This window comes from Rosa rugosa, chromosome 5 (assembly GCF_958449725.1).
Source record: "Rosa rugosa chromosome 5, drRosRugo1.1, whole genome shotgun sequence".
In the NCBI taxonomy this organism is placed as follows: Eukaryota; Viridiplantae; Streptophyta; class Magnoliopsida; order Rosales; family Rosaceae; genus Rosa; species Rosa rugosa.
In genome coordinates this window covers 39,592,751-39,620,636 of record NC_084824.1, presented here as the reverse complement: position 1 = coordinate 39,620,636, position 27,886 = coordinate 39,592,751, and the positions used below count along the sequence as shown (strand labels likewise).

The following is a 27,886-nucleotide window of genomic DNA, read 5'->3' as shown; positions in this document are numbered from 1 at the left end:
GTGAATGATTTACCTTTGGAATTAATCAAAGTGGGTGGTGGCCATGACGTGTTAGACAAACTGGGTTTCAAATTTTGAAATCAAAATTCAATCTTTTTTAGCCTTCCGGTCTTCTTCTCCAATCTGAGTCTATGAATTATTATTGCTTTTCTGATGCAAATACATACAAATTTGCTTTCTTATTCACTCTGTCTGGGTTTTTTGGTATCATTGTGGGCTCTGCTGCAAAAACTGGCTTCTGGGTCTGCTGAGAATCAGAGAGACTCATTAATCTATGTGTGTTTGAGTTGCTTGTTTCTGATGCTCTAGTTTGGTTTTCATTTCTGGTTTTTGCAGTGTACAAAGTAAAAGGTATTGAGCTTGCAAGAAAAATGAGAGAGAGAGAGAGAGAGAGAGAGAGAGAGAGAGAGAGAGAGAGAGAGAGAGAGAGAGAGAGAGAGAGAGAGAGAGAGAGAGAGAGAGAGAGAACGAGAGAGAGAGAGAGAGAGACAACAAAAATACTAAAATAGCCTTAAAAAATGAATAAAAATATAGAGTTAACGGAGTTAGGGAATTCATGTATAAAAGGTGGGTTGGGTTTCAAAGTCCATGTAGAAGTTGGGTTTTACAAATGTTAGCCACCTTAATTCTCAGTGACCTTAAGTTCATGTACTGTTTTTAGAAATTTCCCTTTTCTTTATGTAGCTTTGGGTAATCTAGACAAAAGGGAGCAACTTAATCTGGAAAGGAAGCTGTTTAATCTCATACGCATGAGTAGATCGGTCTTGCATCTTTTAGAGGGTTACCAACGATACATCCTTAGAGCAAGAAGAAAAAGAAGATTGCCCATGTGAAATAGCATTGCCCTCTTAATGGACGACTGATGGTAAACATTGATGGAGCATTTAATAATGAAGAGGGTGTTGGAGGTGTAGACACTGTGGAAAGGAATGATAAAGGAGAGTGTGAAGGGCACTAGTCGCGAGCTGCAATCTGTTATACCTCTCTTCTTCAATTCTAAACATAAGCTTGTAGAGTTGGGCTCTTACTAGTCATTCACCAAGGATAAGACGATTTGGAATGAGAATCCGATTGTGCCTTATTAGTTAACGCCCTCAATGGGATCACAGAAGACATCTCTAAAGACACTACATACAATTCCACGGCCAAGTGGACAGTACTGTCAATATTTCTTACAATTTTGTGACCAAGTGGGTCGCGGTCTTATAATTCCACAACTGAGTGGGTCGCGATGTCAACATTATCTACAATTTTGCGACCAAGTAGGACAATGACAATGTTAATACTATCTAAGTAGGTCGTGGTACCAGTGTTACTTGCAATCTTGTGGCCCAACTAGACACAATGCAGTAGGACAAGGTGGCTTCATTATGACCCACCTATACCATCTAGGTCATTTAATAATTAATAAAATGAGGGAGGTCTGGTAAGCAGAATATGAGGTCCCAATAGATACTCTCATTTCTAAATTCTTCATTCTTTACTCTTTTTTTTTTTTCACAAAATTTGCTATTTTTTTATCACATCAACAATTTTTCATTACAACAACTAATTTTTCATGATTCAGACTCACGACCTCCCACTTACAAAGGGGAGGTTGATGCCACAAGACCAAATAATACTGGCCTACAATTTGCCATTCTTTAGTTAAGGTCTTGAAAAAAAAATTAATATGCAGAGGATACAATGATACATGAAAAGAAAATTGAAATAAGAAAACAGAAAAAGAAAAGGTATTAACATGGCTTCAATAAAAAAAAAAAAAAAGGTATTAACCATGGTGGTTATAATTGCTCTCTATTATTTCTTTTTCTCAACTTAACTTACCTATTAATTGCAAAAAAAAATAAATTATTTTTTATCTAACATTGTTTTATTTTGGAAGACTCCACTTTTGTCTAAGTGCTATTCCGAAACCCTTGTTTCGTGAAGCAGGGTAGCGACGAAACCCGGGGTTCTCAGACTGGATCAAGATCTAGTGGCATCTTTCTTTCAGGCCAAACTGGAGAGGTTGGAGGGTAGCGTTGCTTCCCTTCAAAGCGTGGTGGAGGTGCTCTGACACGAGGTAGATCCGGGATCAAGATTTTGTTTTGAGTGGGCGGTGGAGTCGAATGTTGTTTGGTCGTTGTTTAGTAGCTTTTTGCGAAGGTGGTGTTCCCTGTCAGATCGTCGCCTGGGCATTAGAAGAGGCGCACCTGGATCTGTCTTATTTCTCTATATAGGAGGTGGCGGCGGTGTCTTGGCATCGACAGGTTTGGGGGGCGTGATGGCCACCATGGCTTCTCGGTTGGGGAGGCCACTGGATTGAGACGGTGGTAGCAGAGCTCCAACAACCTTGCTAGGGTTCTCGGTCTTCCTGGTCTAGGTTGCAGGGGTGAGGGTAGTGGGAATGGGCTGGGCTTTAGGGTCTTGGCCCATTTTCCTTCCTCTCTCTGGCTTGGGTTGGGCTTTAGCGGGTTTGTTGTGGGCTTGCCCTGGATTGAAGCTTTTTGATGTGTTGGAAGCGGAAACGTACACCATTGGGTTTTAGGCGTCATGCTTGTCAAGACAGTGGTTTTGTTCTAGGGTTGTGTAGTTGTGAGATGGTTTTTTATTTCTTGTATTCTTGGCTTTTAGTCTTGCATTTTCTTTTTTAGATTGTAGTTTTTTTCGAATAATTGAGCGTTGAGATGTAATATGAAGGATCATCGAGTCCCTCAAGATTGAACAAGTGAGGTAGTGTATGATCTTTTGATCAATGAAATATATCCATTCCCTCAAAAAAAAAATTGCAAATTTTTTTTGTTAAATTGAAATATGAAGATGAGTACTTCAAATAGAAATTTATTAACAAAAATCACATAGAAAAAAAAGAGCCAAGTGAGACATGTGTCAACTTGTGTTCAGAGGCAAATTAAAATTTAAGAGGGATAATCATCATATGTCAGAAGAGAAATTTTAAAAAATGAAGAGGCGCCTAAGACCCACCTAGTCCTGATGTGTCTTCGCCACCAATTACTGGATCAAAAAAATATCAACCCTTTAATAGAGTAAAACTACAATACGTTGTACACAACGACATGGGTTTGGGTTCAAAACGGAAAGCCCAAACAACGTATGAAGACAATCTTCTCAATATTAGAGTAAACTAGTAAACTACATATTATAGAGGTGATTTCATTTTAGTACTCAATATTAAACTTTAAATTTTTGAGGTTTTTGAATATAAGTCCAATTTCATTCCGTCATAATAGGTGGACTGTAGATTTATTATCAATCTAGATCCATTGACTTTTGTCATTATATTTTCATGCCCATTTTGCCCATTCAGATAAATATAGAAACAAATTAATTGTTTTTAAGCATTTATTTATTTATTCAATTTCAATTTTGAATCCATGATGAACCTGTAATAATTTAAAATATAATTACTATTATAAAATTAGCAAATAGAGATGGGAAATCAACCTAACTGGAAGGTAAAAAAAAAAGTTCATCAAAACATTCTAGCTAAAAGATACGTATAACCCAAGTAAGAGGTATAAATTTAAGGATTTCTTCTATTGTAGGTATATTATAGGATTAAATACTCGTTACTCCTCATACTTTTCCCTAAAAAACAGTTTGGTCCCTCGCCTTTTAAATTAAACTGAATAATCCTTATTCTCTCTAATTCTCATATAACAAGTCCAAAATGATCCGAAATGACTATTATGCCCCTCATTTTCTATTATTATTATTATTTTTATTTTTTTTCTCTATTTTTTTAATTTTTCTCCCTTTTTTTATACTCTCTCTCTCTCTCTCTCTCCCTCCTTCTCTCCTGGCAGCACGGTCTCTCTCTCTCCCTCGACCTCTCTTCTTCTTCTCTTCCTCTGCCATCACCGGAGACCACCACTTCCGGCCACCATCTCACCAAAAAGGGAGACCAAGTCCCATTTGGCAGACAAAGACCGAGGAATTCCAATTCGTATGCTGTGATGCGAGAAGAATTCCATCCTGAACACAAATTCAAATCTGGAAAAGTATGAGCTAGCAAAAACCACCAAAAGCATTATTTCTTAATAGCGGATCATCAAACAAACCATTCACTTGATAAACTAACACGGCAAAGATACAATACAGTTTTTTTTTTCCCCATCTCCAAATGCCTTCAAATGAATATTCACAGATTGACAACCAAGTTCCTTGATGAATTAAGACAAATAAATTTCCAATGTTTCAATGTTCAACTTAACGGAGATGGAATCATCGCCGCCGCGGCTGTAAGAGACGAATTGGACTTTTTGGGCCGCGGCTCTTTCTCCTTCTCCTTCTTCTCCACCGTCTTCCTCCTCCTGGGCCTCATATCGCCGTCCGATTCATCCGACGACGTCGGAAGCCCGCGGCAGGTCCAGTCCTCTTCCTCGCCGTCGTCGCGGTACCCTAGGCCGTCGTCGTCCTCGATGAAGTCCCCGAACTCCTCGCGCCGCTTGGCGATGATGGCGTCGTACTCGTCCTCATCGACCGTGTCGTAGATCGGCTTCTCCATCTTGACCTGGAAACCGGTCGTCAGCGTTTTCAAAGCGGCGGCGGCCTTGCTGGAGAGCTCGGAGGCGCTCCAGAACGCTGGACCACGCCGACGCCTCGGCTCCGGTGCCTCCCGGTCACGATCGGTTGCTTGTCGTCCGCCATAGCTCTTCTCTCTCTCTCTCTTCTGGATCTGAGTGTCTGCATCGTCGCTTTGTTTCTCTCTCTAGGTTTTTAGAGGCTTTGTTTTGATAAAAATGGTCTGGATTCGACTGGTGATGGTGGCGCTGTGATTGGTGGCCAGAAGTGGTGGTCTCCGGTGATGGTAGAGGAAGAGAAGAAGAAGAGAGGTCGAGCAACCAGGAGAGAGGGAGGGAGAGAGAGAGAGTATAAAAAAGGGAGAAAAATTAAAAAAATAGAGAAAAAAATAAAAATAATAATAAAAATAGAAAATGAGGGGCATAATAGTCATTTCGGATCATTTGGACTTGTTATATGAGAATTAGAGAGAATAAAGACTATTCAGTTTAATTTAAAAGGCGAGGGACCAAACTGTTTTTCAGAGAAAAGTATGAGGAGTAACAAGTATTTAATCCTATATTATAAGTAAGAGATACTTACCTAAGTAAGAGAGATACGTTTACAGATTAATGTTCTTTGATTACTATAATCAAGACATGTACCTAAGTAAAAGATATAAATTTACAGATTAGAATTCTTCTATTATAGGTATACCATAAGGAAGAGATACGTACCTAAGTAAGAGATATATGTTTACGGATTAATGTTCTTTGATTACTATAATTGAGATATGTACCTAAGTAAAAGATATAAATTTACGGATTAGTTTTCTTATATTATAGGTATAAATAATCAAGATACATATGCTGAGAAAAACTACCTATATATGAGGTATATTGAAATGCTGAATTTTTTAGCTCTTAATATATCTACCACAAAAATTGCGTAATGCTTACCTTAGAATAAGGTTACAATAGTGGTTTGTCAACCTACAATATATATGTATGTATGTGTATGTGTGTGTGTGAAAAAAAAAATGAAGAAGAAGAATAGCTACCATCCATGGATGGAAGGAAAAGAAAATCGAATACCAAAAGGATCACAATCTGTTAGTATATTGGGTGATTTCCATTCAACACACACTTTCCCAAGGCTACTAGGAGAGCTGAGGTACGAAAGGTTTAGGAGAGTATCTCTCTCCTTCTTTTCCGGTAGTCCTCGAAGATTGAAAGATCAAATCAGAAAGCAGATATCAACACTCACTGATCTTAAGGTAAAGGTGATTTGCATTCCATATTAATCTGCATGTGTTTGATTGGATCTGATTTGATGTATAGTTTGTTAAAATGATTTCGAAATCGGATTTGCATTAAAATGTTTTAAACAACATATCGGATAAAAGATCATGATTGATTGCATAGCAAAGATTTTGTTTAACAAACTTTCCTTATCTCATTTCGTGAGTAGTTGGTTTTGATTAAGGGGGAGTCTTGTTCCCCTATAAAAGGTTTTGAAACTGGCATTCACATGTAGAGTTTTTGGATCTAAGCATTGTTCATTTGTGTGTTGCATAGTCTTCACAAATTGTTTTCTGCAAAAACTCTCTTTGATTATTATTCACTTTCCTTGCTTACTGCATTCATCTCATACATAAATCTTAAGATTAGTGAGTCATTGATACAACGAAAGAAGTGGAAGATCGATCCATCTAGCTATTGAGACATTTGTGTTAAGAAGAGATATATCAGTTATAAAACAAGTTAGCTGTGTTGCTAGTGAATGTGATAAACATCACTACTTGTATACTGTACCCTTGTTGATTCATAGTGAATTTGTTTCTCGTGTTGGCTACGTTAAAAGCCACGCAGTGAAGTTTCCTCAGTGGTGAGGTTTACATTGCGTTAGCATTTGCTGTGTTCTCTTTAAGTGAGCTACTTTCTTGCAAAACAGTTTCTGTCATATCAGCATAGTGTTCTATCCAATATTTTCATTTGGCATCAGAGCGGGTTCTAGAATTTTCTAGTAGGTCGCAGGGACGATGGAACACTCTCGAGATAGAGCTACTGGTGGATCTGTTAACAGTCCTCCATGGTTTGATGGAGGCTGTGAAAAGTATACTCAATGGAAGATATACATGAAATCGTATCTATATGCACAAGACGAGCATGTATGGAATATTGTTGAAAATGGCTGGAAGGTACCTGTGGTTCCAGCTAAAGGTGAAGGTTCATCTACTGCCTTCCCTAAATCAAGAAAGGATTGGACTGATGAGGAAGTACGTGATCTTCAAGCTGACTTCAAAGCCAAGAACAACATATTCATCGCTCTCTCTGAACATGAAAAGCTGAGAATCAGTCATTGTGGCATTGCCAAGCAGGCTTGGGATATGCTACAAACTACATATGAAGGTAACAAAAAGGTACGTGCCCAAAAACTACAAGGTCTGATTTATGAATTTGAAACTATGACCATGGGAGATGATGAAATCGTGGATGACTTTCATGGTAGAATTTTAAAAATTACTGGTCAGTGTTGTAGTCTGGGTGCTCCTTTTGATGAAGATAAGGTTGTTAAGAAAATTCTTAGGGCTTTGCTTGAAAAGTTTCATTCTAAGGTCACTAGCATTGAGGATTCTTTTGACATTGATGACTAAACTCTGGATGAACTCATTGGAAACTTAAAAACTTATGAGCTAAGGCTAAAACCTGAAAAGAAAACTAAGGGCGTAGCCTTGAAGGCTGTGAAAGGGACAGAAGAGGAAGATGAACCACTAGATCTTGCTCTTTTGACTAAAGAGTTCAAAAAGTTTCTGAAAAGCAAAACCTCTTCTAGGAATTCCAATATTTCCAGAAAAAACTCCTTCAATATTGGTAGCAGTGATAACCATGCTAAGAGTGGGAAAGGAAATTTTAAGGGAAACAATTCTGGGAGAACCAAATCTATGAATGTGGTGGCTATGGCCATATTTCTACTGATTGTGGTAACAGGAAGCATGGAAATAGCAACAACAAATCTCTTCAAATCTCTTCTCTCAATATGAAGTGATGATGAAACTCAAGAGGTCGAAAATATAGCTTTTGTGTCATCTCTCTCACTTGAGTCAGATAGTGATGAAGGCTTCTCAAATGATGAGACTATTGTCCGCTGCAAACAACTCTATAAGGCATCAAAAGCTACACTACTCAAGAATGCAAATTTGGAAGAAGAGATTGACATCTTAAAAGCTGAGAAAGATAAGTTGGAGCTTATGTGGAGAACTTCTCAGACCGCATGGGAACAAGAAAGAACCAAGATCACTGATGAGTTACGCAACTTACAAGGTGACAAAAGTTTACTGAATTGGAAGACAAAACGTGCTGATCTCAAAAACAAGATCAAAGTGCTGGAACTTAAGGTAAAAGGACAACATGCTTTGAACTTAAACCTGTTAACTGAAAATGAATCATTGCAGGTAGAACTAAAGTCCACTCAAGAAAAGTTCACCAAGTTTGAGATAAGCTCTGGAGTTGCATCCAAATTATTTGGTTCGGGAAAGGCACATCATGACACTTTTGGACTTGGCTATTCTGAAGAAAGTTCCAGAAGTACACGATTTGTGAAGGAGATGAATCCAGCTGTGGAGGAGAGTGACTTGTCCACTGAGGACATTAAGGAAACTAACACAGTGCCAAAGGAAAAAAATGATAAGCAACCTAAACATCATCAGAATATCAAACAGGTAAAGATTGACCAAGGGACGCCAACTGGTCAAAACAGGTATTCAAACTCTAAGTCTTTTATTCCTACATGTCATTACTATGGTAAACTTTGACATATTAGACCTAGATGTAATGAGAGACTTACAACACCTCTACCCGTTGAAGAAAAGTTGTCTGTAGAATCTTTACACTGTGAACTTAAAGAGTAGAAGGTGCTTATTAATAAATTAGCTGATTTGATCACTAATGTGAACATGCAAACAACAACAAGGAAACCTGTTTGGATTAGGAAAGATATGAATAATTTCCTTCTTGCTCGCACTGATTTCTCTGATTCACTTGACTCTATTGATGCTACTTGTCTCGTGGCATGTGTAAGTACAGATAACACAACAACACACATTGAGGCAACTTGCCTTGTAGCACTCACGGCCCTAGCAGACAAGCGAAGGGACTTTTGGTATGTCGACAATGGTTGCTCCAGACACATGATCGAAGATAAGGCTTGGTTTTCTTCATTTCAAGATGAATGCACTTCAGGTTCAGTTACGTTTGGTGATGGAAGGAAAGCTAAGATTCTTGCACGAGGCACTGTCAATACTCCTGGCGTACCTAATCTCAAGAATGTTCCGTATGTTGAAGGTCTAACTGCTAATTTAATCAGTGTCAGTCATTTGGCAGATGATTATGAGGACGTTTGGTTCAACAAACAAAGATGTATGGTTCTCAATCAAAAGGGAGAAAGTATTATAGGAGGTAAGAGATCTTTTGATAATTGTTATCACATTCAAGCTAATGAATCTATGAATATGCAGGCATGCTTCTCAGTGAGATCCACAGAGGAAACTTTTGAAATATGGCACAGAAGGTTGGGGCATGTGAACTATCAGGATTTGCTCAAGCTATCCACCAAACAATGTGTCAGAGGATTACCAGCTCTGAATGGTAAGACTGACAAGGTCTGTGGAGAATGCAAAGTTGGGAAACAAACCAAGGCCCTACACAAAGTGGTGAATTCTGCAACCACCACACAAGTTCTGGAGTTGCTGCATATGGATCTCATGGGACCAGCTCAAACTGAGAGCATTGGAGGTAAAAAGTACATGCTGGTAGTAGTCGATGATTTTTCTAGGTATACTTGGGTTAATTTTTTAAAAGACAAAGCTGAAACCTTTGAGTCTTTTAAAGGGTTAAGTCAAAGAATGATCATGGAAAAACAGTGGTCTAATATTTGCATGGTAAGAGTAAGGTCTGATAATGGCACTGAATTCAAAAATGCTGCTTTTGCTAACAATTTCCATGAGCTAGGTGTTTCTCATGAGTTTTCAGCTCCTATTACTCCACAGCAGAATGAAATAGTTGAAAGGAAGAATAGAGTGCTACTGGACATGGCTAGAGTAATGCTCCATGCTGCAGGCCTAAGCACGAATTTTTGGGTTGAAGCAATCAATACTGCATGCTACACCATCAACAGAGTCTTCTTGAGACCTGGAACTGAACAAACAGCTTATGAGCTGTGGAAAGGTAAGAAACCAAATGTAGGGCACTTTCATGTGTTTGGAAGCCCTTGTTACATTTTAAGAGATTGTGAGTAGCTTGGCAAATTTGATGCAAGAAGTGATGATGGTATTTTTCTTGGATATTCTATCAATAGTCGAGCATATAGCTAGGGTTTATAACAAACGAACTAGGATTGTTATGGAGTCTATTAATGTGTCTATTGATGATCAATATATTAGACAGAAGGTTGTTTATGCAGATGCATCATCATCTTTAAGTTCAGTTTCACAAAACACACCGGCAAGTGATGAAGGAGAAGAAAATGTTGACAGCATCTTTGAACCAGCTCCACAAATGAGAAGAGGCTTCAAACAAGTTCAGAAGGATCATTCTAGTCAAGATATCATTGGGAAAGTGTCAGACGGCCTAAAAACTAGAAGTCAAGCTACTGCACAGGTAAGTCAGGATGAGGTAAGTCACGACAATGTACTGCTTTGTTTTATCACTGAGAATCTGATAAATATGAATGTCATATCCCAGTTTGGTTTTGTGTCATTGGTTGAACCAAAAAATGTTAAGGAAGCCTTGTTGGATGATTACTGGATTAGTGCTATGCAGGAAGAGTTGAATCAATTTACTAGGAATGATGTGTGGTACTTATTACGTAGACCTAGTAATTGCAATGTCATAGGAACTAAGTGGATTTTCATAAACAAAGTGATGAAAAGGGAAATGTAATTAGAAACAAAGCTAGGTTGGTGGCTCAGGGTTACTCACAAGTTGAAGGCTTGATTTTGATGAAACATTTGCTCCTATGGCTAGATTGGAATCTGTGAAATTATTATTATCTGTTGCATGTCATCTCAGGTTTAAACTGTTTCAAATGAATGTCAAAACTGCTTTCCTAAATGGGATTTTACAGGAGGAAGTTTATGTGGAACAACCTCAAGGTTTTAAAGATCCATATAACTTGGATCATGTTTACAGACTCAAGAAAGCTTTGTATGGACTGAAACAGGCTCCTTGAGCCTGGTATGAGAGGCTTTCCACTCATCTTGTGGGCAAAGGTTACTCTAGGGGATCAGTTGATAAAACATTATTTGCAAAACAACTAAAAATGACATTATCATTGCACAAGTGTATGTTGATGACATTGTTTTTGGTTCTACATCTAAGTATCTTGTCAAAGAATTTCAATCAGTCATGGAAAGTGAATTTGAAATGAGTATGTGTGGTGAGCTAACTTTCTTCCTTGGATTGCAAGTAAAACAGCTTAACACAGGCTTAATTCTCTCTCAAACAAAATATGCTGAGAATCTGATCAAGAAATTTGGTCTTGAGTCCAAGAAAGTGGTGAACAATCCCATGAGCACCACTACAAAGCTTGGTGAAGACAAGGATGACAAGTCTGTTGATCCTACCCTCTATAGGAGCATGATTGGCAGTTTATTGTATCTTACTGCTAGTCGACCTGATATCTCCTATAGTGTTGGAGTTTGTGCACGATTTCAAGCCAATCCAAAGGACTCCCACCTGGAAGCTGTTAGAAGGATTCTTCGATACATCTTAGGTACAGTTTCTTGTGGCATTTTATATACCTTTGATACTAATGTGGAGATTGTAGGCTACTCAGATGCTGACTGGGGAGGTTATCTTAAGGATAGAAAGAGCACCTTAGGAGAGTGTTTCTTTGTTGGAAACAACTTAGTCACGTGGCATAGCAAAAAGCAAAATTGCATCTCTCTCTCCACTGCTGAAGCTGAATATGTGGCAGCTGGCAGTTGTTGTACACAAATGCTGTGGATGAAACAAATGCTACTGGACTATGATATTTCCCAAGGTAACTTATCCATTTTCTGTGACAACACTAGTGCCATAAATATCACCAAGAATCCTGTTCAACACTCTAGGACCAAGCATATTGATCTCAGATATCACTTTATTAGGGATTTGGTTGAGCAAAAAATTCTTGAATTGAGCTTTGTCCCCACTGACAGTCAATTAGCTGATCTTTTTACTAAGCCTCTAGACACAGCTAGGTTTGAATTATTGAGGAATGCCATTGAAATATGCTCTAAGTATTAGGGTAGCATTGTGTTTCTCTATATTTCAGTGAGAAAATTGTGAACTTAGTGTACTTTGCCCACAGTAATTCAAGGCTGCACATATTTTCAGTTTCATGTTTCTTCATTCCATGTCTTATTCTGGACAATGATTATATACTCTCTCTTAGTCTCTAAATCAGTCAGCCTCATTTTGCACTTTCACTCATAATTGTACGTGGTGGCATGCATGTTACTTGTCTAGTGAGCTGAGAATGTAGGTGAAGTGAGCGAACTGACTCATACAATCAGATCTTTCCCTCAGGTGACAGGAGATTAACGTCCCTCTTCTCAAAGTAATCAGGTCCTAGTTGTGGTGAACTTTCCAGGGCTTGCAAGAAACGAAAATGGATAATCACTTCACCTCCTCTCAAAGTAATCAGGTCCTGGTTGTGGTGAACTTTCCAGGGTTTGTAAGAAACGAGATGGTTAGGTGCCATAAGGACACACAATGTGAAAAATAAGAGCAGCAACTCGAGACACATTTCGTCGAGCATCCTTGTTATGTTTAGTACCTTAAGATCGTCTGATCTGGGAGTTGCTAAGCTGTATCTCGCTACATGAGTTCTAGCCGTTACCAATGACCAAATGCAAAACCAATATGAGTATGTTTCCTTATTTGTGTGGGAACAATGTTTCCTGTCACTCTTAGGAGATATAAGGAGAACATAACAAGTCTTCAGTTCACTTACTTCGCTTCTCCTATCTCTCTCTAAACATGTTCCTTAGCTCCATGTACGGTTTATGCTCACATATGTCACAGGCTTAATGATTACGTTCTAATATTGAGTATCAATCCTCTTTGTTGATAGAATACATCATGGTTACATCTCTTCACTGATGTATGTGTATTCCTTTCCCTGTTCTGTACTTAGACTATGCTATATGTTCTCACTGACGTTGTGACATAATAATATGCTCCTAACTAATCGCTTTTGGCATAGTTTGTGTTGTGCAATTATGATTTATTCTGACACGGCTATATTTTAGGGGGAGATTTCAATTTGCATGCGTGTTCCTTAGAACATTAACTTGTCATAACTCCTCTCCTTCTTGGAGAAGCTATGTTGAAACAGCGTGTCTCTTGGTTTTTCTAATCTTCTCTGTGTTCTATTTAAAGATGATCTTGCCTCCATCAGATTTCACTAGGGTTTCTCTAAGTGTGCAGATTTTCTCTCCAAAACTTCTCCACCACGGTCCGCACCAAGATCACCACCCGCATTGGCGTCAACCAGCGTCGTTCTCCTCTTTCTTTGGAGGAGGAAGGCCACTGCCCGCGCTGGCATCCTGCACCCTGGGGACCCCCGTCCCTCCTGTGAGGGTAGCCGGAGTCCTCCTCCTCTTCCTTGTCGATCTCCTAGGTTGCATGTCGGTGCGTCTTTCTCCTCCCAACCTGCTGGCATTCCTCGGCCTCCGGCCACCCTAGAAGGTCTTGCAGCATCCATTGAAGACATGCGCTCTGCTCTCCGTGATAGCATTATGGTGGCTAATTGGCGAGTCACCTGTCTCGTCGACTATGTCGCTGACATGAACTTCTCGCTGGTTCGCTACCACACCGCGCTGAACAACCTTGCTATGGAGGTCCAGAACATGCAAAACCACCCCCCAGGGTTCCCTCGGAGGGAGGCTGTGACAAGCAATGCGGCTCCGGCACCCAGAGCCCCTGCTGTAGGTGATCCTGGACCCTCTTCGATGATATTTTTAATCTTTTAGTTTATTTTTCTTCTTGCATTTTATCTTTCTTTGGACAAGCACTTTATTTTGTTTTTGGTTTGTAAGTGCATAAGCACAGACTGTTTGGATGCTTATTTTGATGGATGCTATTTGTTTTGGTTTTATTTCTTACTTGGATCTGGAAAAGGATGGAACTGATTCCTTGATCCAAGTACCCCTTTTGGTTTAACTCGGGATTGTTAGTCCTGTTTTAGTGAGATTGTGATTATGTATTGAAGTATGATCTACAGGTTAAGGAAGAAAATTTTGTGTGTTGAATGGGAATGCCCAAAGGGAGATTGTTAGTATATTGGGTGATTTCTATTCAACACACACTTTCCCAAGGCTACTAGGAGAGCTGAGGTTCAAAAGGTTTAGGAGAGTATCTCTCTCCTTCTTTTCCGGTAGTCCTCGAAGATTGAAAGATCAAATCAGAAAGCAGATATCAACACTCACTGATCTTAAGGTAAAGGTGAGGGGGAGTCTTGTTCCCCTATAAAAGGTTTTGAAACTGGCATTCACATGTAGAGTTTTTGAATCTAAGCATTGTTCATTTGTGTGTTGCATAGTCTTCACAAATTGTTTTCTGCAAAAACTCTCTTTGATTATTATTCACTTTCCTTGCTTACTGCATTCATCTCATACATCAATCTTAAGATCAGTGAGTCATTAATACAAGGAAAGAAGTGGAAGATCGATCCATCTAGCTATTGAGACATTTGTGTTAAGAAGAGATATATCAGTTGTAAAACAAGTTAGCTGTGTTGCTAGTGAATGTGATTGTGATAAACATCACTACTTGTATACTGTACCCTTGTTGATTCATAGTGAATTTGTTTCTCGTGTTGGCTACGTTAAAAGCCACGCAGTGAAATTTCCTTAGTGGTGAGGTTTACACTGCGTTAGCATTTGCTGTTTTCTCTTTAAGTGAGTTACTTTCTTGCAAAACGGTTTCTGTCATATCAGCATAATGTTCTATCCGATATTTTCAGAATCGTATAGGGTCGACAAGAAAATACCTTGACCATATAAAGCTTAATGTTAAAGATGAGAACCATGTTCATAAAAAACTTGACTTTGCATACAAGAGTCATAACCATAGAAGCTTTGGTGTTGAAGAAGAAAAACATTATCAATTTCCTAACTTATAGAAGACATCTTTTAAATTAGAATAATTTTTGAAATGATTTACATTAAATATGATATTCAATGTCATATCAATTCCATAACTTTATGCCAGATTAATAAGAATAATTTGAGAAAGATGTACATCAAATATGATATTAAGTTACTAATCAAATTGTTAATTTTAAACTTATTAATTCTTTCCCTTTATGTGCAAAGACATACAATAAGAGCATTTAAGTCATGTAAAAAAAGAAAAATTAATGAGGGTTGAGTCAGCAAGATGGAAAATGAAATAAATCTGTGGTGACAGCTGAGTCATTGGACCGCAATCAACAAGAAAAATTGATGTGGACTACAATCAATATAGAGTCTAGTTTTTAGACTTTAATCAAATTAACTCTAAATTTTTTTTATAGTATATTAAACTTTAAATTTTGGGAAAATTTCGCAAACAGTACACCAAGTAAAGGCCACTAATAATTCTTATACATAAAGTTCCAAACCAAACATTTCGGTACATGAAATCTGAAACTCGACCCACTATCAGTACACGACGTCAATTTTTGACACCAAAATGTCTATTATGCCCTCAGTTTTTTTTTTTTTAATAATTTTTTTTCTGTTATTTTTTTTCCTTCGTTTTTTCTGTTATTTTTTTTTCTTCCTTCGTTTTTATCTCTTTCTTTCTTTTCACATGACTAATATAGGCTGAGTTACAAATATAAGCTGTAGGACCATAAATCTCACCAATTGGAGGGCAAGGGCGGCGTTGGAAGCGAGGGAGTGAGCCCAGAAGAAGGAAGAAGAAAGAGATAAAAATGAAGGAAAAAAAAAATTTATTAAAAAAAAAAAAGAACTGAGGGCATAATGGATATTTTGGTGTCAAAAATTGACGTCGTGTACTGATAGTGGGTCGAGTTTCAGATTTCGTGTACTGAAATGTTTGGTTTGAAACTTTATGTATAAGAATTATTAGTGGCTTTTACTTGGTGTACTGTTTGCGAAATTTTTCCTTAAATTTTATGCGCCAAAAGTTTGTCAAGTATTTTTCCTTAGATTAGGTATAGCAATTCAAGATGTGATTCTTCAAGTAATTTGAACTGATTTTTGGATTTAAACCAAATCGAATCTTGACCAAATTTTTTTTTAACCAAATCAATCGGTATTCAATTTCAACCGACCTCGATAACTTTGGCCCTACAAATGGACCACTTAATTTTGCTCTTATGTATGGACCACCCTAATAAGTTGGATCTATTATCGATCAAGAGGACGATACAAAATTAATGGAAGCTTTGGGAAGAGCGTGAAGCCAGCCGCTCTAATAGAACTCAGATTAATAACAAGAAAAACTACTTGAGGACGCAAGTAAATCGGTTTTCTCCTTTTTACTGTGACAAATATAAGAGATGACGAGTAGCACAACTATAAACTATTGCTACTGCTATTGGGGTGAGTGTCTGATCTGTTTGCCTCTGCTGGCTCTGAGAGAGAGACTGAGAGAGATATTGAAAGATAAAGGATCTTTTAAATTCTGAAAGAGTGTGGTAGCTGAGGCTCTCTGTCCCAAGCATTTGCTTCCAGGACAGGTTATATCATCGCAAAGAGAATCCTTTTGGGTTTCGTTCATCTGACTCCATTTTCGTCACCTTCTTCTTCATGAACAAAACCCGAAAAGAAAACAAAGAAAAAGAAAGAAAAAAACATGAACCCTAGTAGCTTAGCATAGCAGAGGTGCAGCTGGTGTCTGGTAGCTAGCCTGCAGAGCACACCTTGCAAGTAAAGCTCACCCGGTACGTAAAGCAACCTCTCTCTCTCTCTGTTTTTGTTAGCAGAAGTTTCCCTGCTTCAGTAATGGCAGCCCGGCCAGACCGTCCAACTGGGCGAGTTCATTCACACGTCTCTTGTCTCGTTTCTCGTCTCATAATCAAAATGATAGTTACAAAATAAGAGTGTCAATTAGCATAGCAACGTACACAGTGACTAACTCAGTGCGTGAGAGAGCTGAGAGCAGAGAATCTCAGACGACTGTCCGTACAGTTTCAATTCTTATGCAAAACCAAATACATATACGACAGTTGCGATAAAACTGTACCATAACTGTTCACTGCCCACTGGCTACGCACTGCAGTATGGTGGGTGCATCGTTTTCTGTTTTTCTTTTGATCAAGCAAAATGGAATCCATTAAATGAGACAAAGCACCGAGTCCAGCATGCAATACACGAGATCGGGTAATGTCCCAACCCAGGGAACTACAAAGACCGACCCATAAATTAAGTGCAACAAGAAGAAGGATAAAACACTTGGGCTCGAACTTGGAAACCCAAGTAATAGAGACATCCAGTGGTTTCTCAATACCGAATCACCGGTCATACCGCCATCGGAGTTTTTGAGGCAGTCTTCGCTTCCGGTTTCATTTGATTGTTACCTGATTTTCGATCCAACCCTTTGTCCTAGACTCCACCGAGGATAAGTTCTAAACAATATACTATAGGATCCCTATTTCCTGTCCTGTTTTTGATCTGAAACATATTAATAGATGCAACGTTAATTGACATGTTCGGATGATTGATACTTTGATAGCCCAATTGATCATCCTATGACTGGAACTAAACTTAAGGACCATAGTTTATACTCACCTTGGCATTGTAACTTCTTTACAATTTGTTCTCTGACTTAAAATACTCTTATGAACTCACCTCATCTTTCATAAACACTCTCAAGTTGCGGATTTAAATAAAACCAATGCTTTCACCTTAAAAAAAAAATTGCATACTATTAAGGAATTTAGATGTTTACAAACAAACTTAAGTAAACTTGATAGTCAATGAGGTCTATACGCTAATCTTGAAGGTTCCACAAGAACATTCCTAACTAATACGTGCTCTACCTGCTTTTCAAAAAAAAAAAAAAAAAATACGTGCTCTACCTGATTACATTTATATGGGTAACATATTACTGGCCTGATGAAGTGGAAAAATATCCTCACTTTTTCCAACAAAATACCTTCCACAAAATACATTTGGAGGGTAAAAACTCCAAACGGTATTTGGACTTGCATGCACGTAGTCCCAAATCAGCAATATAGTTCAGTAGCCTTACTAGCATTTGGGCCTTTGGGGTAAAACAATTCTTCATATGATGACGAAACCATAAGCACAAACGCATCCATAAAGAGGACAAAAATCGCATGGCGGAACAATACAAAAATTTCTCTATCCCCAATTGCCAACACGGCAACCCCTATCTGCTTTTTTTTGTTTGTTTGTTTGTTTGTTTTTTTTTTTTTTTTTTTTATACTTTGTTGAAGGTGTTGATGCTCAAAGGACTGAGAATTCAACAACTACCACTGCAAATGACTAAAGATAATCTATAGAAGCTGCAGGTGATGATTGATGAATGTTATGAACATAAACTGACGATGAATTAGGATTGCTGTATCACTAATGCTATCATTTGGACTCATAATGAATTTGGTGTTGTATAATTTTGTATTTGTATTTTTGATGCTAATCATGCTATATTAGACTATCTGTAAGTTTGTAATATTTCTAACTTCCAGTTAGTGTTGTATTAAAACAAGGATGTAAAAAATCAAAATAACTTCAAAGTTATTATGTTTTGTATGAGAATTGATAATTGAGACATTGTCATTTGGTGTTGAAATGTTGTTTTGTTTTGAATTTTATAGTTTAGAGTTCGAGTTTGTATATATTTGAAGTTTAGGTTTGATGTTGCTCTATTGGTATTTGAAATGTTCTTAACCATCGTTCACGCACAAAAAATTCCCTCAAGATTCAACATCGTTTTCCTCTGTTCTAGCTCCCAAACTAGCCTTTTCTGTTGAGAAACATGAATGGTTCGGCTAAGACTAATTTACTGTAAATGATATGACGTGAACATAAATGAACTGATCTCTTACCAAAGCAGTTCCAAAAGATATGATGTGAGAACATTAAAATCATGTAAGAAGTTTCATACAGCAAATATAATACAGGCAGGAGGAGCTCAAATCTCAGGCACCAAGTCAGAAAAGGAAGCACGCGTAATCAATGGTGTTGATTAGAAAACCAACAGATACAACCACCTTCTATATCACATTATCCTTCAGCATGCAGATTAAAGCGCCAATTAATACCCAGAGGGAATAAGAAATAACCAATAAGACATGGATCTGAAAGGAAAAGATAACTTTTTATAATATTGTTATTTTGTATCAGAATAATCTCTTGCTAAAATCTCTGGTGTGAATCAGCCTTCCATAATTCCATGTAGAGTGGGCAAAGAAAAAAAATACATTCTCAACAAAGTTTACAAGTATTACAACAATAGTTTTCATAATTACGTATATGAGTGAATTAAAGGCCATGAAATATGCTATAGAATTCCTCAATGGAACGTCTGCTGAACAAGAGGACGTTTGGTAGCATACCTCCTGCAGTGTCTTTCAAAAACTTTGTTTTGATTTTATTGAGTGTGGAGAGAGCATCTTGTATATTCATCCTATTTTCTGGTGATTCTTCACAACAAGCCATGGCTAAATTCATAATGCATGACAAACAATACCTCTTGCTCACAAAATCTTCATCTTCTTCTTGTGACGTCCCAATTAAATTGGAATCCACAACTTCAACTATTGCATCCGAAAGCAATGAATTTGCAACCCATTGCTTTAGATTCATTTGTCCAACAAACATGTCATCTGTTGGCTTCCTTTTTGTGAATGTTTCCATCAGTATAATACCAAAACTATACACATCCCCTCTTCTGGAAACTATTCCTCCCATTCCATACTCGGCAATTAATAGATATCTGAAATCTTATAACTTTGCACGTTCTTCATTATTCAGGAGAATAATCCCCATCAATATATACAAAAGTGAAAGATAAAGTAGCAGCAGTACATTACCTGGAGCCATATACCCAATTGTAGCTAAGGTCGTGGTTTGAGACATAGAAGCTCCTCCACCTAAGAGCTTTGCAATGCCAAAATCAGCAACATGTGCAACCATATCATCATCTAGTAGTATGTTGCTGGGCTTCAAATCACAATGGACAATCGTTGTTTCGTAACCATGATGGAGGTATTCCAATGCCAATGCAACATCTATCAAAATATTCAACCTCTGCAGGATACTCAGCGAAAAGTTATCAGAGTACAACCACTTCTCAAGGCTCCCATTAGGCATGTAGCTAAGTACCACAGCTCTAAAATCAATATCAATGCAACAACTGATGATTTTGATAAGATTTCGATGACGTATAGTACTTAGCATTTTACATTCCATGTCAAAACTTGTCAAAGCCTCTTCCAACTGTACATTGAATACCTTAATGGCCACTAAAATCCCATCTGACAGTGTCCCTCTATAAACCGAGCCAAGACCCCCAGTGCCAAGTAAGTTAGTTTCAGCAAATCCATATGTCGCCCTTCGGAGTTCTTTGTATGAAACTCTTCTCCAAAGAGGTTGTGGTGGTAACAATGTAGTCACTTTTGCAGCTTTTGCATTCCTTTTTCTATGCAATATCAATCTCCATATATATGAAGGCCACTATGAGTATTGCTAAGGGGATCCCTGGAATAATATACTTCAAAATAGTAATAATGCATCTATTTTGACACAGTGGAGTACTGCTCGTTGAATTTGGACACAGTGGAACCTGCAGGTGGGGTGAACCACAGAGTTCACCATTTGAGAAGAATGATTCATAAGACAAGTGTCCGAAAGCTCCACCTTCTGGAATTTCTCCTTGGAGTCTGTTGATGGACAAATTCAAAAATCTGAGATGTGAAAGTGCTTCTAGAGACTTTGGAATCACCCCTGACAGATTGTTTTTGGATAAATCCAAGAATTCTAAGCTTGGACATTCACCAAAAGTAACAGGAATAGAGCCTTCTAAACTATTGTTTGCTAGGTTGAGAATGACCAAATCTGTGAGAGACCCAATGCTATTTGGTATCGAACCCGAAAAATGGTTGTTTGATAAATATATATCTGTCACAACTTTCAAATAACCAAGCTCTTTTGAGAGAAGTCCACTTAGATAATTGGATGACAAGTCCAAGTGCAGGATATAAGTAAGCCTCCACAAGGTAGATGGTATTGTTGAAGTTAACAAATTGGACCCTAGTGATAGACTTCTTAGAGCTGCATTTAGATCACCCAAGCAGGAAGGTATAGAACCAGAGAGTTGATTGCCTTGCAGAAGCAAGTCACCTAGGTTTTTCAGCTGACAAAGTTCATCTGGAACATGTCATTGCAATATGTTGTTACTCAAGTTAAAAACTTGAAGTTTTTGTAGTCTTCCTATGGTAGTTGGAATTGATCCACTCAATTCATTCAATCCGAAGTCTAAGAAGATCAAGCTGCTCAAGTTGCCAATATCATTCGGAATCTTACCCGACATGTTGCAATTCCTTAATATCATATATTCAAGTGATGTAGAGAGATTTCCAAGAGAAAATGAAAGCATGGCATTTAGTGGATTGTCAGACGGCCATAATTTTCTCAACTTTGTAAGAGTGGCTAAGCAAGAGAGTATATTTACTTCTGGAGTAAACTTGTCAATCGTCAAGTTGTTCGATTCCAAGACCAGCCGCTCAAGGTTTGGTGAGGCACAAAGCGAGCTAGGTATAGAGCCATAAAATGAGTTACCTCCCAGGTCTAGGCCAGTGAGCTTAGAAGCATTCGAGATGGATTTGGGAATTACTCCACTGAGTTTATTACTCGATGCATAAAACTCTTGTATGTTTGGAAATCCAAGGCCTATGTTTGTTGGGAAGCTACCTGAGAGATTATTACTAGTAATAGATATCACTCTTATTGTGGACATGTTGAAGACTGTGGATGGGACGAGGCCATTAAGATTATTACCCATGAGTGACAAAATCTCTAGATTTGGAAGATCACCTACTCCATGTGGTATAGTACCTGCAACAATATATATCAGCAATTCAGCACCCCAATTTTAATTTTATAGCCTGGTGTCCTTAGTTTTCATTGGATTCTTAATTGATGGAATCTAACCCCGATGTTCTGCTTTGACATTCTATGGCGCATTAAAGCATCAATACACTTATTCATATTAGTTTCCACAGTTGTAGACCAATAGTTCCATATTTCAATATAGTTATAGAGTTCATGAGAGAAGCACTATAATTAAATGTTGAATAAAGTTTACATAGTGGTTACCTGTCAAATTGTTGTTACCAAGATAAATCTTTCTTATGCGAGTCAAGTTCCCAATATTCTTGTGTATGCTTCCAGTGAAATTGTTACCCTCCAATGATAATACAAGAAGCTGTTTGCATTGCCACAGTGTGGATGGAAGTGGACCATCAAACTTGTTGTGAGCAAAATACAGTTTTTGAATATTAGGAAGATGCTGGCAGATATTGTCTGGAATTCTACCATTCAAGCTGTAATTCCATGTAGATTCAAAATAGTCAAAGAAGACATGTTGAAGACAGCTACAGGAGCAGGCCCTTTTAGAGCATTGGATTGCACAAACAAATTCTCTACCTGATCCAAATAGCCAATCTCGTTTGGAATTTCTGTAAAATCAATGCATATACTAAGCTTATCAGCCAGCAGTACGATAAAACCATAATATTATGAAGTAAACATGGGATCGATGCCTATATGGCATGGTTACTTTTTCCATATAATTATGCACTTAAACAGCACCCATCGATCAGCTAGCAGAGTAGTCATCATACCTTCGAATTTATTGTTATCAAGGTATACCGCCTTAAGCAGTGTTAAGTTCCCGATTTCTGCTGGTATGCTACCTGTTGATTAAGTCCATTAACACGTACTGTGCTTAAACATACATAATCAACCAATAATTAATCACCAATAATCCCAGATAGTTTAAGTGCTAATTACCCGATAGATGATTATTTTTGAGATCTATTACTTGTAGTGCAGATAAGTTGAAGATGGCAGCGGGCATGGAACCTGAAAATTGATTACCGTACAAATCCAAGGTTTGAAGTTTGGACAAGGACCCAAACCATGATGGAATTGTTCCCCCAAAGTTGTTGAATCCAAAGCTAATGAACTTCAACCTGTGTAGACGAGCCAATTCTTGGGGCAAGGGACCTTGGAAGCTGTTATTTGTGAAGTCCAGATCAACAAGAAATGACAGGTTACCTAGCTCCGCAGGAATGGTGCCTGAAAGACCAAAGTAAGACAGGTCCAAGACCTTGACTCTGCGGTGGCTTGCACCACAAGTAACCCCAGCCCAGTTGCAAATGTTATTGGTGGACCAGTTGGTGAAGATCATGTTTTGACCTTCACTGGTGATGCTGGCTTTGAGAGAAAGAAGAGCAGACTGATCATCTGTGGAGACATTGCTGGTTTGTACTGCTACCACTATAGCAAAGCTAGCAATACAACAGTAGTATACCAGCAACAACCTTGTTTGCAAGAGGAAAAATCGACTTGTTACCATTGTTAATATGTGCCTTAACATATGTGGAGAACAAAGAAGATAGAAAAGTAAGAGAGATCACGAATGATGATCACGGTCTCAATATGAACACTACTGTAATATTTAGAGCCAACCAGCATAATGCGCGGGCCTTGAGGAGAGTGGTGATGATAAAAATTAATATTTGATATATAATCAGCAAGTTGCAAGACGACTCAAGAGTGTGAAGTCTCGTCTTCATCTTGTCATTAACTCATGGTTTCTATGATTTTGATCTAGTTATCAGTTTTTTCTCAGAATTTTAAGTCATGAGTCCAGAAGAGTCTATTAGTCAGCAAGTCTTCGTCTTCATCTTAACATTAACAGCTCAACTCTTTATCTACGGCGGAGTCCCTAATGAACCGAAGAATGTTTATGAATAGTGCTGTGTCTTGCCCCTGCCATTTGCTCTGGTTTCAATTTCCAAACCCCTTTCAAAAAAAAGAAAAAAGAAAGAGGAATGGGAAACCTTCCTCTTGTTTCTTAATCCAAATTTCATTTTGCTGGTGAAAAGGTTTTTTTTTTTTTTTTTTTTTTTTTTTTTTTTTTTTTTTAAGACCTTTACCATTTGGTTCAATATTATTTTATAAGACAAGAAGAGGTTTGATAAATATGAATGAACCAAATAGAGTATTAGAACTGAAAAATTCATTACATAGTTATGAGTCATTCCACGTTAGTGCTACACTTCTCCATAACCCCACTAACAAATGATACTCGAGTTGAATTTGAACTAACATACAAATTGTCAGTCTTTTCGTCCCAACACCTAACTCTGTTTAAAAGGGTCGGGGCCAACACCAGACCAACCAAACAATTATCATGCTCAGTGTTTTCGTGAAAGATCTGACCAAGATTGTATGGAATGCGTCCTTAAAGTAATTTGTCGATCTCCAACTGTTTCATGCAGATATATTGCTTTTTGTGCCCGAGTAACTGAGACTAGCATTATCCCTGTGCCGTTATAACAAAGGTACAGTTATATGGTCACTTATGTCTAGGTAAAATGATCGGACCAGACATCATTTTGGCCAAATTGACTATCATTTTTGGGATGAATAAAAGCTAAACGACCACATCCTTAATTAGAAAGGTTAAAGAGCTATTGACTAGGCTTGCCAATGAAGCTTCTATCGCTCCCAAAAAGTTCTTGGTCAAAATGGAACTATGGGAATCACACAAACTTCTATTCAAGCGAGGAAAAAACATACTAATTATTTTGACTTGACGAACCAGGGCTTGAGATTTTACTTTTGGCAGTCTGCAATAGTTGGCATTGAATTGGAAACCTATCCATCCATTGTTCCCCGTGCAACAGTGTTGGACATACTGAAGATAAATGCAAAATGAACTATTCCTGAACCAAGCAGCTGCTGCTCCAGGTAGAAGGAAGACCATATTCAAAGGTTTGAGTTTGTAATCATAAAAGATAAAAAATTATCTCCAAGTACATTCGCAAACCTCAACTGCCTAAACAATTACAGTTTGATGTTTCAGAGTGCTGATGACAAGTGGTCAGGACCTTATCCCCTCACACCCGAGAGAAAGCCTCTACACCCCCCCGTGACATGCAAGAATTTTGTCCCTCCATGTCAGGGTTTAAAAGTTCCTAGAAACTAATAATGACAAAACTGGTACAAGCTCCAATGCCAGAATAAATTTATAACACGATCACTAAAATGACTATGATTGTTCTAAGTTCTAAGTTCTGACATATATCACATAGTTTATGTAGCAAAATGTATCACACGGTACATAGAACATGAATGAACTGATCTCTTACGACAGCATTTCCAAAAGGTATGAACGTGATAGCATAAAAATCATGTAAGAAGTTTGATACAGCAAATATTATAGGCAGAAGGAGCTCAGATCCCAAGCAACAAGTCAGAAAATGAAGCACCCCACAAAATTTCTATCTACTAGCATGCATGTTTTAGTTTCGATGTGTTAATCAATGGCGATGATAAGAAAACCAACAGATACATACAGCAAAAAAACTGGGTAAAGTGCGAGAGCTTTTCTCCTGGGGTTGACTGCTGAACTCATGAAAGGATATGCAGACCAAGAACTCCAAGCAAGTGTAATGCTTACTACAACCACCTTCAATATCACATTGTCCTTCACCATACAGATTAAAGCTCCAACATCCAGAGGGAATAAGCAATAACCAAGAAGACTTAGGCTCTGAAAGAAAATTATGTGTCCCCCCTGAAAAAGACAACTTTGTTGAGCTTCTTATTTTATGGGAGAACAATCTCATATTAAAATATCTAGCATACAATAACTGAATCAGCTCTAGATATTCATGTGTTGCCACACTTACCAATTTGTTTACCAAATCCTTTTCACAAAATAATGAGATTGTGTTTTCTAAATTAGCATGTAACCTACTACATCATTTTGTTACATAAAGATCAGGACGAAAATTGTTCCTATTATATAGTTCATGACCATGATGCACCATTAGAATTCCAGTACTAGAAACCACACTCGCAAAGAACACAACTAGCAATCTTGTGATCCACTTAATGTTACATATCCACTGCCTATACTCAATCACCCCTAAGCCCGATCCTATAACATCATCATTAGGTGAGAGAAGAAAAATAGAGAATCACACTAGCACTAGTGTACATTCTGTTATAATAACCAATCTACCACGGCGGTTCACAATTCCACAAGCTGATAATGATCATGATTTACAGTTTCGCAGCCTATATACGATGCGATCTCGACTTCGAAACCCGAAACAGAAACAAATCAATAGGAGTAAAAGAGAGAGAGAGAGAGAGAGGAGTTATTACCAGTAGGAGTACATTCAACGTCAAAATCACAGCACCAGCAGCAAGTACAGCAAATGCAACAGCAAAAACTTCAGACTGAAAAAAAAAAAAAAAATCAATTCCATTTCCCATCAAATGAGATGCTAATCAAATCAGTTCGAAAAATCCAAGAATGGATCATCACCTTCTTGACAGATGCAGACCAGGAGAGAGTGAGGCCCAAGAACACAATGAAGAAGAAAGGACCCCATAGATCCCAATCCCTGAGAGCCTTTCCGGGGTCCTCACGGTAGGGGTTAGGGAAGACGACGAGCTTCAAATTGCTGACGATCCGAGACAAGTCCCTCTTGACGGTGTCCCAAACGGGCTCCGTTAGGGTGTTGGGCGGGGACCCGAACCCGGAAGCGGCGATGTTGTTGGCGGCGGAGGGGACGGGGGGAGGGGCGGGGGCGGAGGACGGCGGCGGAGGCTTGGGCTTGGAGGAGGCGGGAGGGGCCGGTTGGGGGAGGTTGGATTGGATGAAGGGGGAGGAGGAGACGGGGATGGAGGCGCGGGGGGGGCTGGGAGGCTTGGCGGGGAGGACGGTGGTGGGGCCGGATTGGACGCTGGCGTTGATTAGGTTTTCGATCTCGTCGATGTCGGACTGGGAGGAAGGGTGGAGGGGAACGGTGTCGCTTTCGCCGTAGGAGTGCGACATTTTGGTTGTCGTCGGGAAATTGGGATCTGAGGGGAAGAGAGGAAAGTGTTACGAAGGGGTTTTAGATCTAAAAAGCTTAATTGCTGAAGCTGAGTCCTCTCTCCCCCCAATTTGGTTAAACGTCGTCGTGGAGAGGTTGACGGGAAAAATAATATGGATTTAACGTGCGACATTGCGACAACAATACGAGGGCCTTTCCTCCTTTCCTTTTCCTCTTTTACCCCATTTCTAGGGCCTTTCCTCCGACAACAATAGGGGTTTTGTCCATTTATCCTATTTCTAGGGATTTTTTTACCACTTATCCCATTAAGTTTTTTTAATTCTCTCTTACCCAATACACTCTAAGGGAGTCTTCCCTAATACCCCATTAAGATTTTTTTTTTGTTTTTAATTTTTTTTAATACCATTTTACCCCTCACCCCTTTGTTACTTAGAGAGAAAATGGAAGAGAGAGAAACCATAGGAGACTTCGCCGGAGCCCGTCACCGGTCGCCGGAATCCGGCCAACTTTCGCCGGAATTCGGTCACCGATCGCCGGATTCCGGTCACCGGCTGCCGCCCACCGGAATTTGCTGAAAATCTCACCGGAAAGTTTTTTTGCCCCCAATAGACATCTATTGCCCCCTAATAGAGGGGGCAATAGATGTCTATTGCCCCAATAGTCTATTGCCCCCTAATAGACGTCTATTGGCCCCCAATAGACGACTATCAGCCATGTATTGCCCCCCAATAGACGACTATCAGCCATGTATTGCCCCCCCAGTAGACGTCTATTGCCCCCCAATAGACGTTTAGATTACCGAAATGGTAATTAATCTTCCTAAAACTACACAAATAAAACTTTGATTAAAGAAAGACCAGGACGACGATCGAGATCGGAGAAGGACACACAGTAGCTGTTTTGGGGCAAAAACGGCGGCGTTGGCAGAGGAAGAGCGTCAAACTCGCAGAGAGAGAGCACCGGTTGAGAACCCGAACCTGTCTTCCCCTTTCTCGACCGCAAATCCTCCGATTCCGATTCAGATTCAAAACTCCAGTTCACTCTTAGCGACGACGCTGCTTTGAAGTCTCCGATCAGCAAGGCCCGACTGGACCCGCAGCTCTAAGCTCGGAGAAGGCGAACGCCCTCAGATCGGTGATTATCGGAGTCGAACTCGAAGCGATTGTAGTTGGTGTCGTAGCTGCTGGGGGCCACAGGCTCGATCTTGGAAGGTGCGGAAGAAACAAGGCCTGGATCGGTTCGTCGTCGTCGCGCCTCTCGCCGGGACCGGTGATCT

The 27,886-nt window shown here is 38.9% G+C and overlaps 4 protein-coding genes across 4 annotated transcripts; 1 reads left to right on the top strand and 3 right to left on the bottom strand.

Annotated features, from left to right (window-relative positions):
- Positions 1-6,547: 6,547 nt before the first annotated feature.
- LOC133711644 (uncharacterized) lies at positions 6,548-10,734 on the top strand. The gene is made up of 9 exons (XM_062137749.1): positions 6,548-6,928; positions 7,040-7,123; positions 7,223-7,489; positions 7,571-7,903; positions 7,961-8,227; positions 8,417-9,731; positions 9,862-10,163; positions 10,248-10,360; positions 10,575-10,734. Exons 1-9 carry the CDS (start codon positions 6,548-6,550, stop codon positions 10,732-10,734), a joined length of 3,222 nt encoding a protein of 1,073 aa, XP_061993733.1.
- Positions 10,735-19,009: 8,275 nt separating this feature from the next.
- On the bottom strand, positions 19,010-19,840 carry LOC133711643 (probable LRR receptor-like serine/threonine-protein kinase At3g47570). Its single transcript, XM_062137748.1, has 2 exons — positions 19,575-19,840; positions 19,010-19,463 (listed from the first exon to the last, which is right to left on the bottom strand). The coding sequence occupies exons 1-2, from the start codon at positions 19,838-19,840 to the stop codon at positions 19,010-19,012; spliced, it is 720 nt and encodes a 239-aa protein (XP_061993732.1).
- A 203-nt stretch (positions 19,841-20,043) lies between these two features.
- Positions 20,044-23,226, bottom strand: LOC133711642 (LRR receptor-like serine/threonine-protein kinase RGI5). Its single transcript, XM_062137747.1, has 6 exons — positions 22,541-23,226; positions 22,372-22,443; positions 22,164-22,206; positions 21,845-22,071; positions 21,308-21,583; positions 20,044-20,896 (listed from the first exon to the last, which is right to left on the bottom strand). Exons 1-6 carry the CDS (start codon positions 23,127-23,129, stop codon positions 20,169-20,171), a joined length of 1,935 nt encoding a protein of 644 aa, XP_061993731.1. The 5' UTR covers positions 23,130-23,226; the 3' UTR covers positions 20,044-20,168.
- Positions 23,227-24,884: 1,658 nt separating this feature from the next.
- On the bottom strand, positions 24,885-26,752 carry LOC133711981 (protein YIP4b-like). The gene is made up of 3 exons (XM_062138050.1): positions 26,097-26,752; positions 25,934-26,008; positions 24,885-25,337 (listed from the first exon to the last, which is right to left on the bottom strand). Exons 1-3 carry the CDS (start codon positions 26,607-26,609, stop codon positions 25,077-25,079), a joined length of 849 nt encoding a protein of 282 aa, XP_061994034.1. The 5' UTR covers positions 26,610-26,752; the 3' UTR covers positions 24,885-25,076.
- Between the last annotated feature and the right edge of the window lie 1,134 nt (positions 26,753-27,886).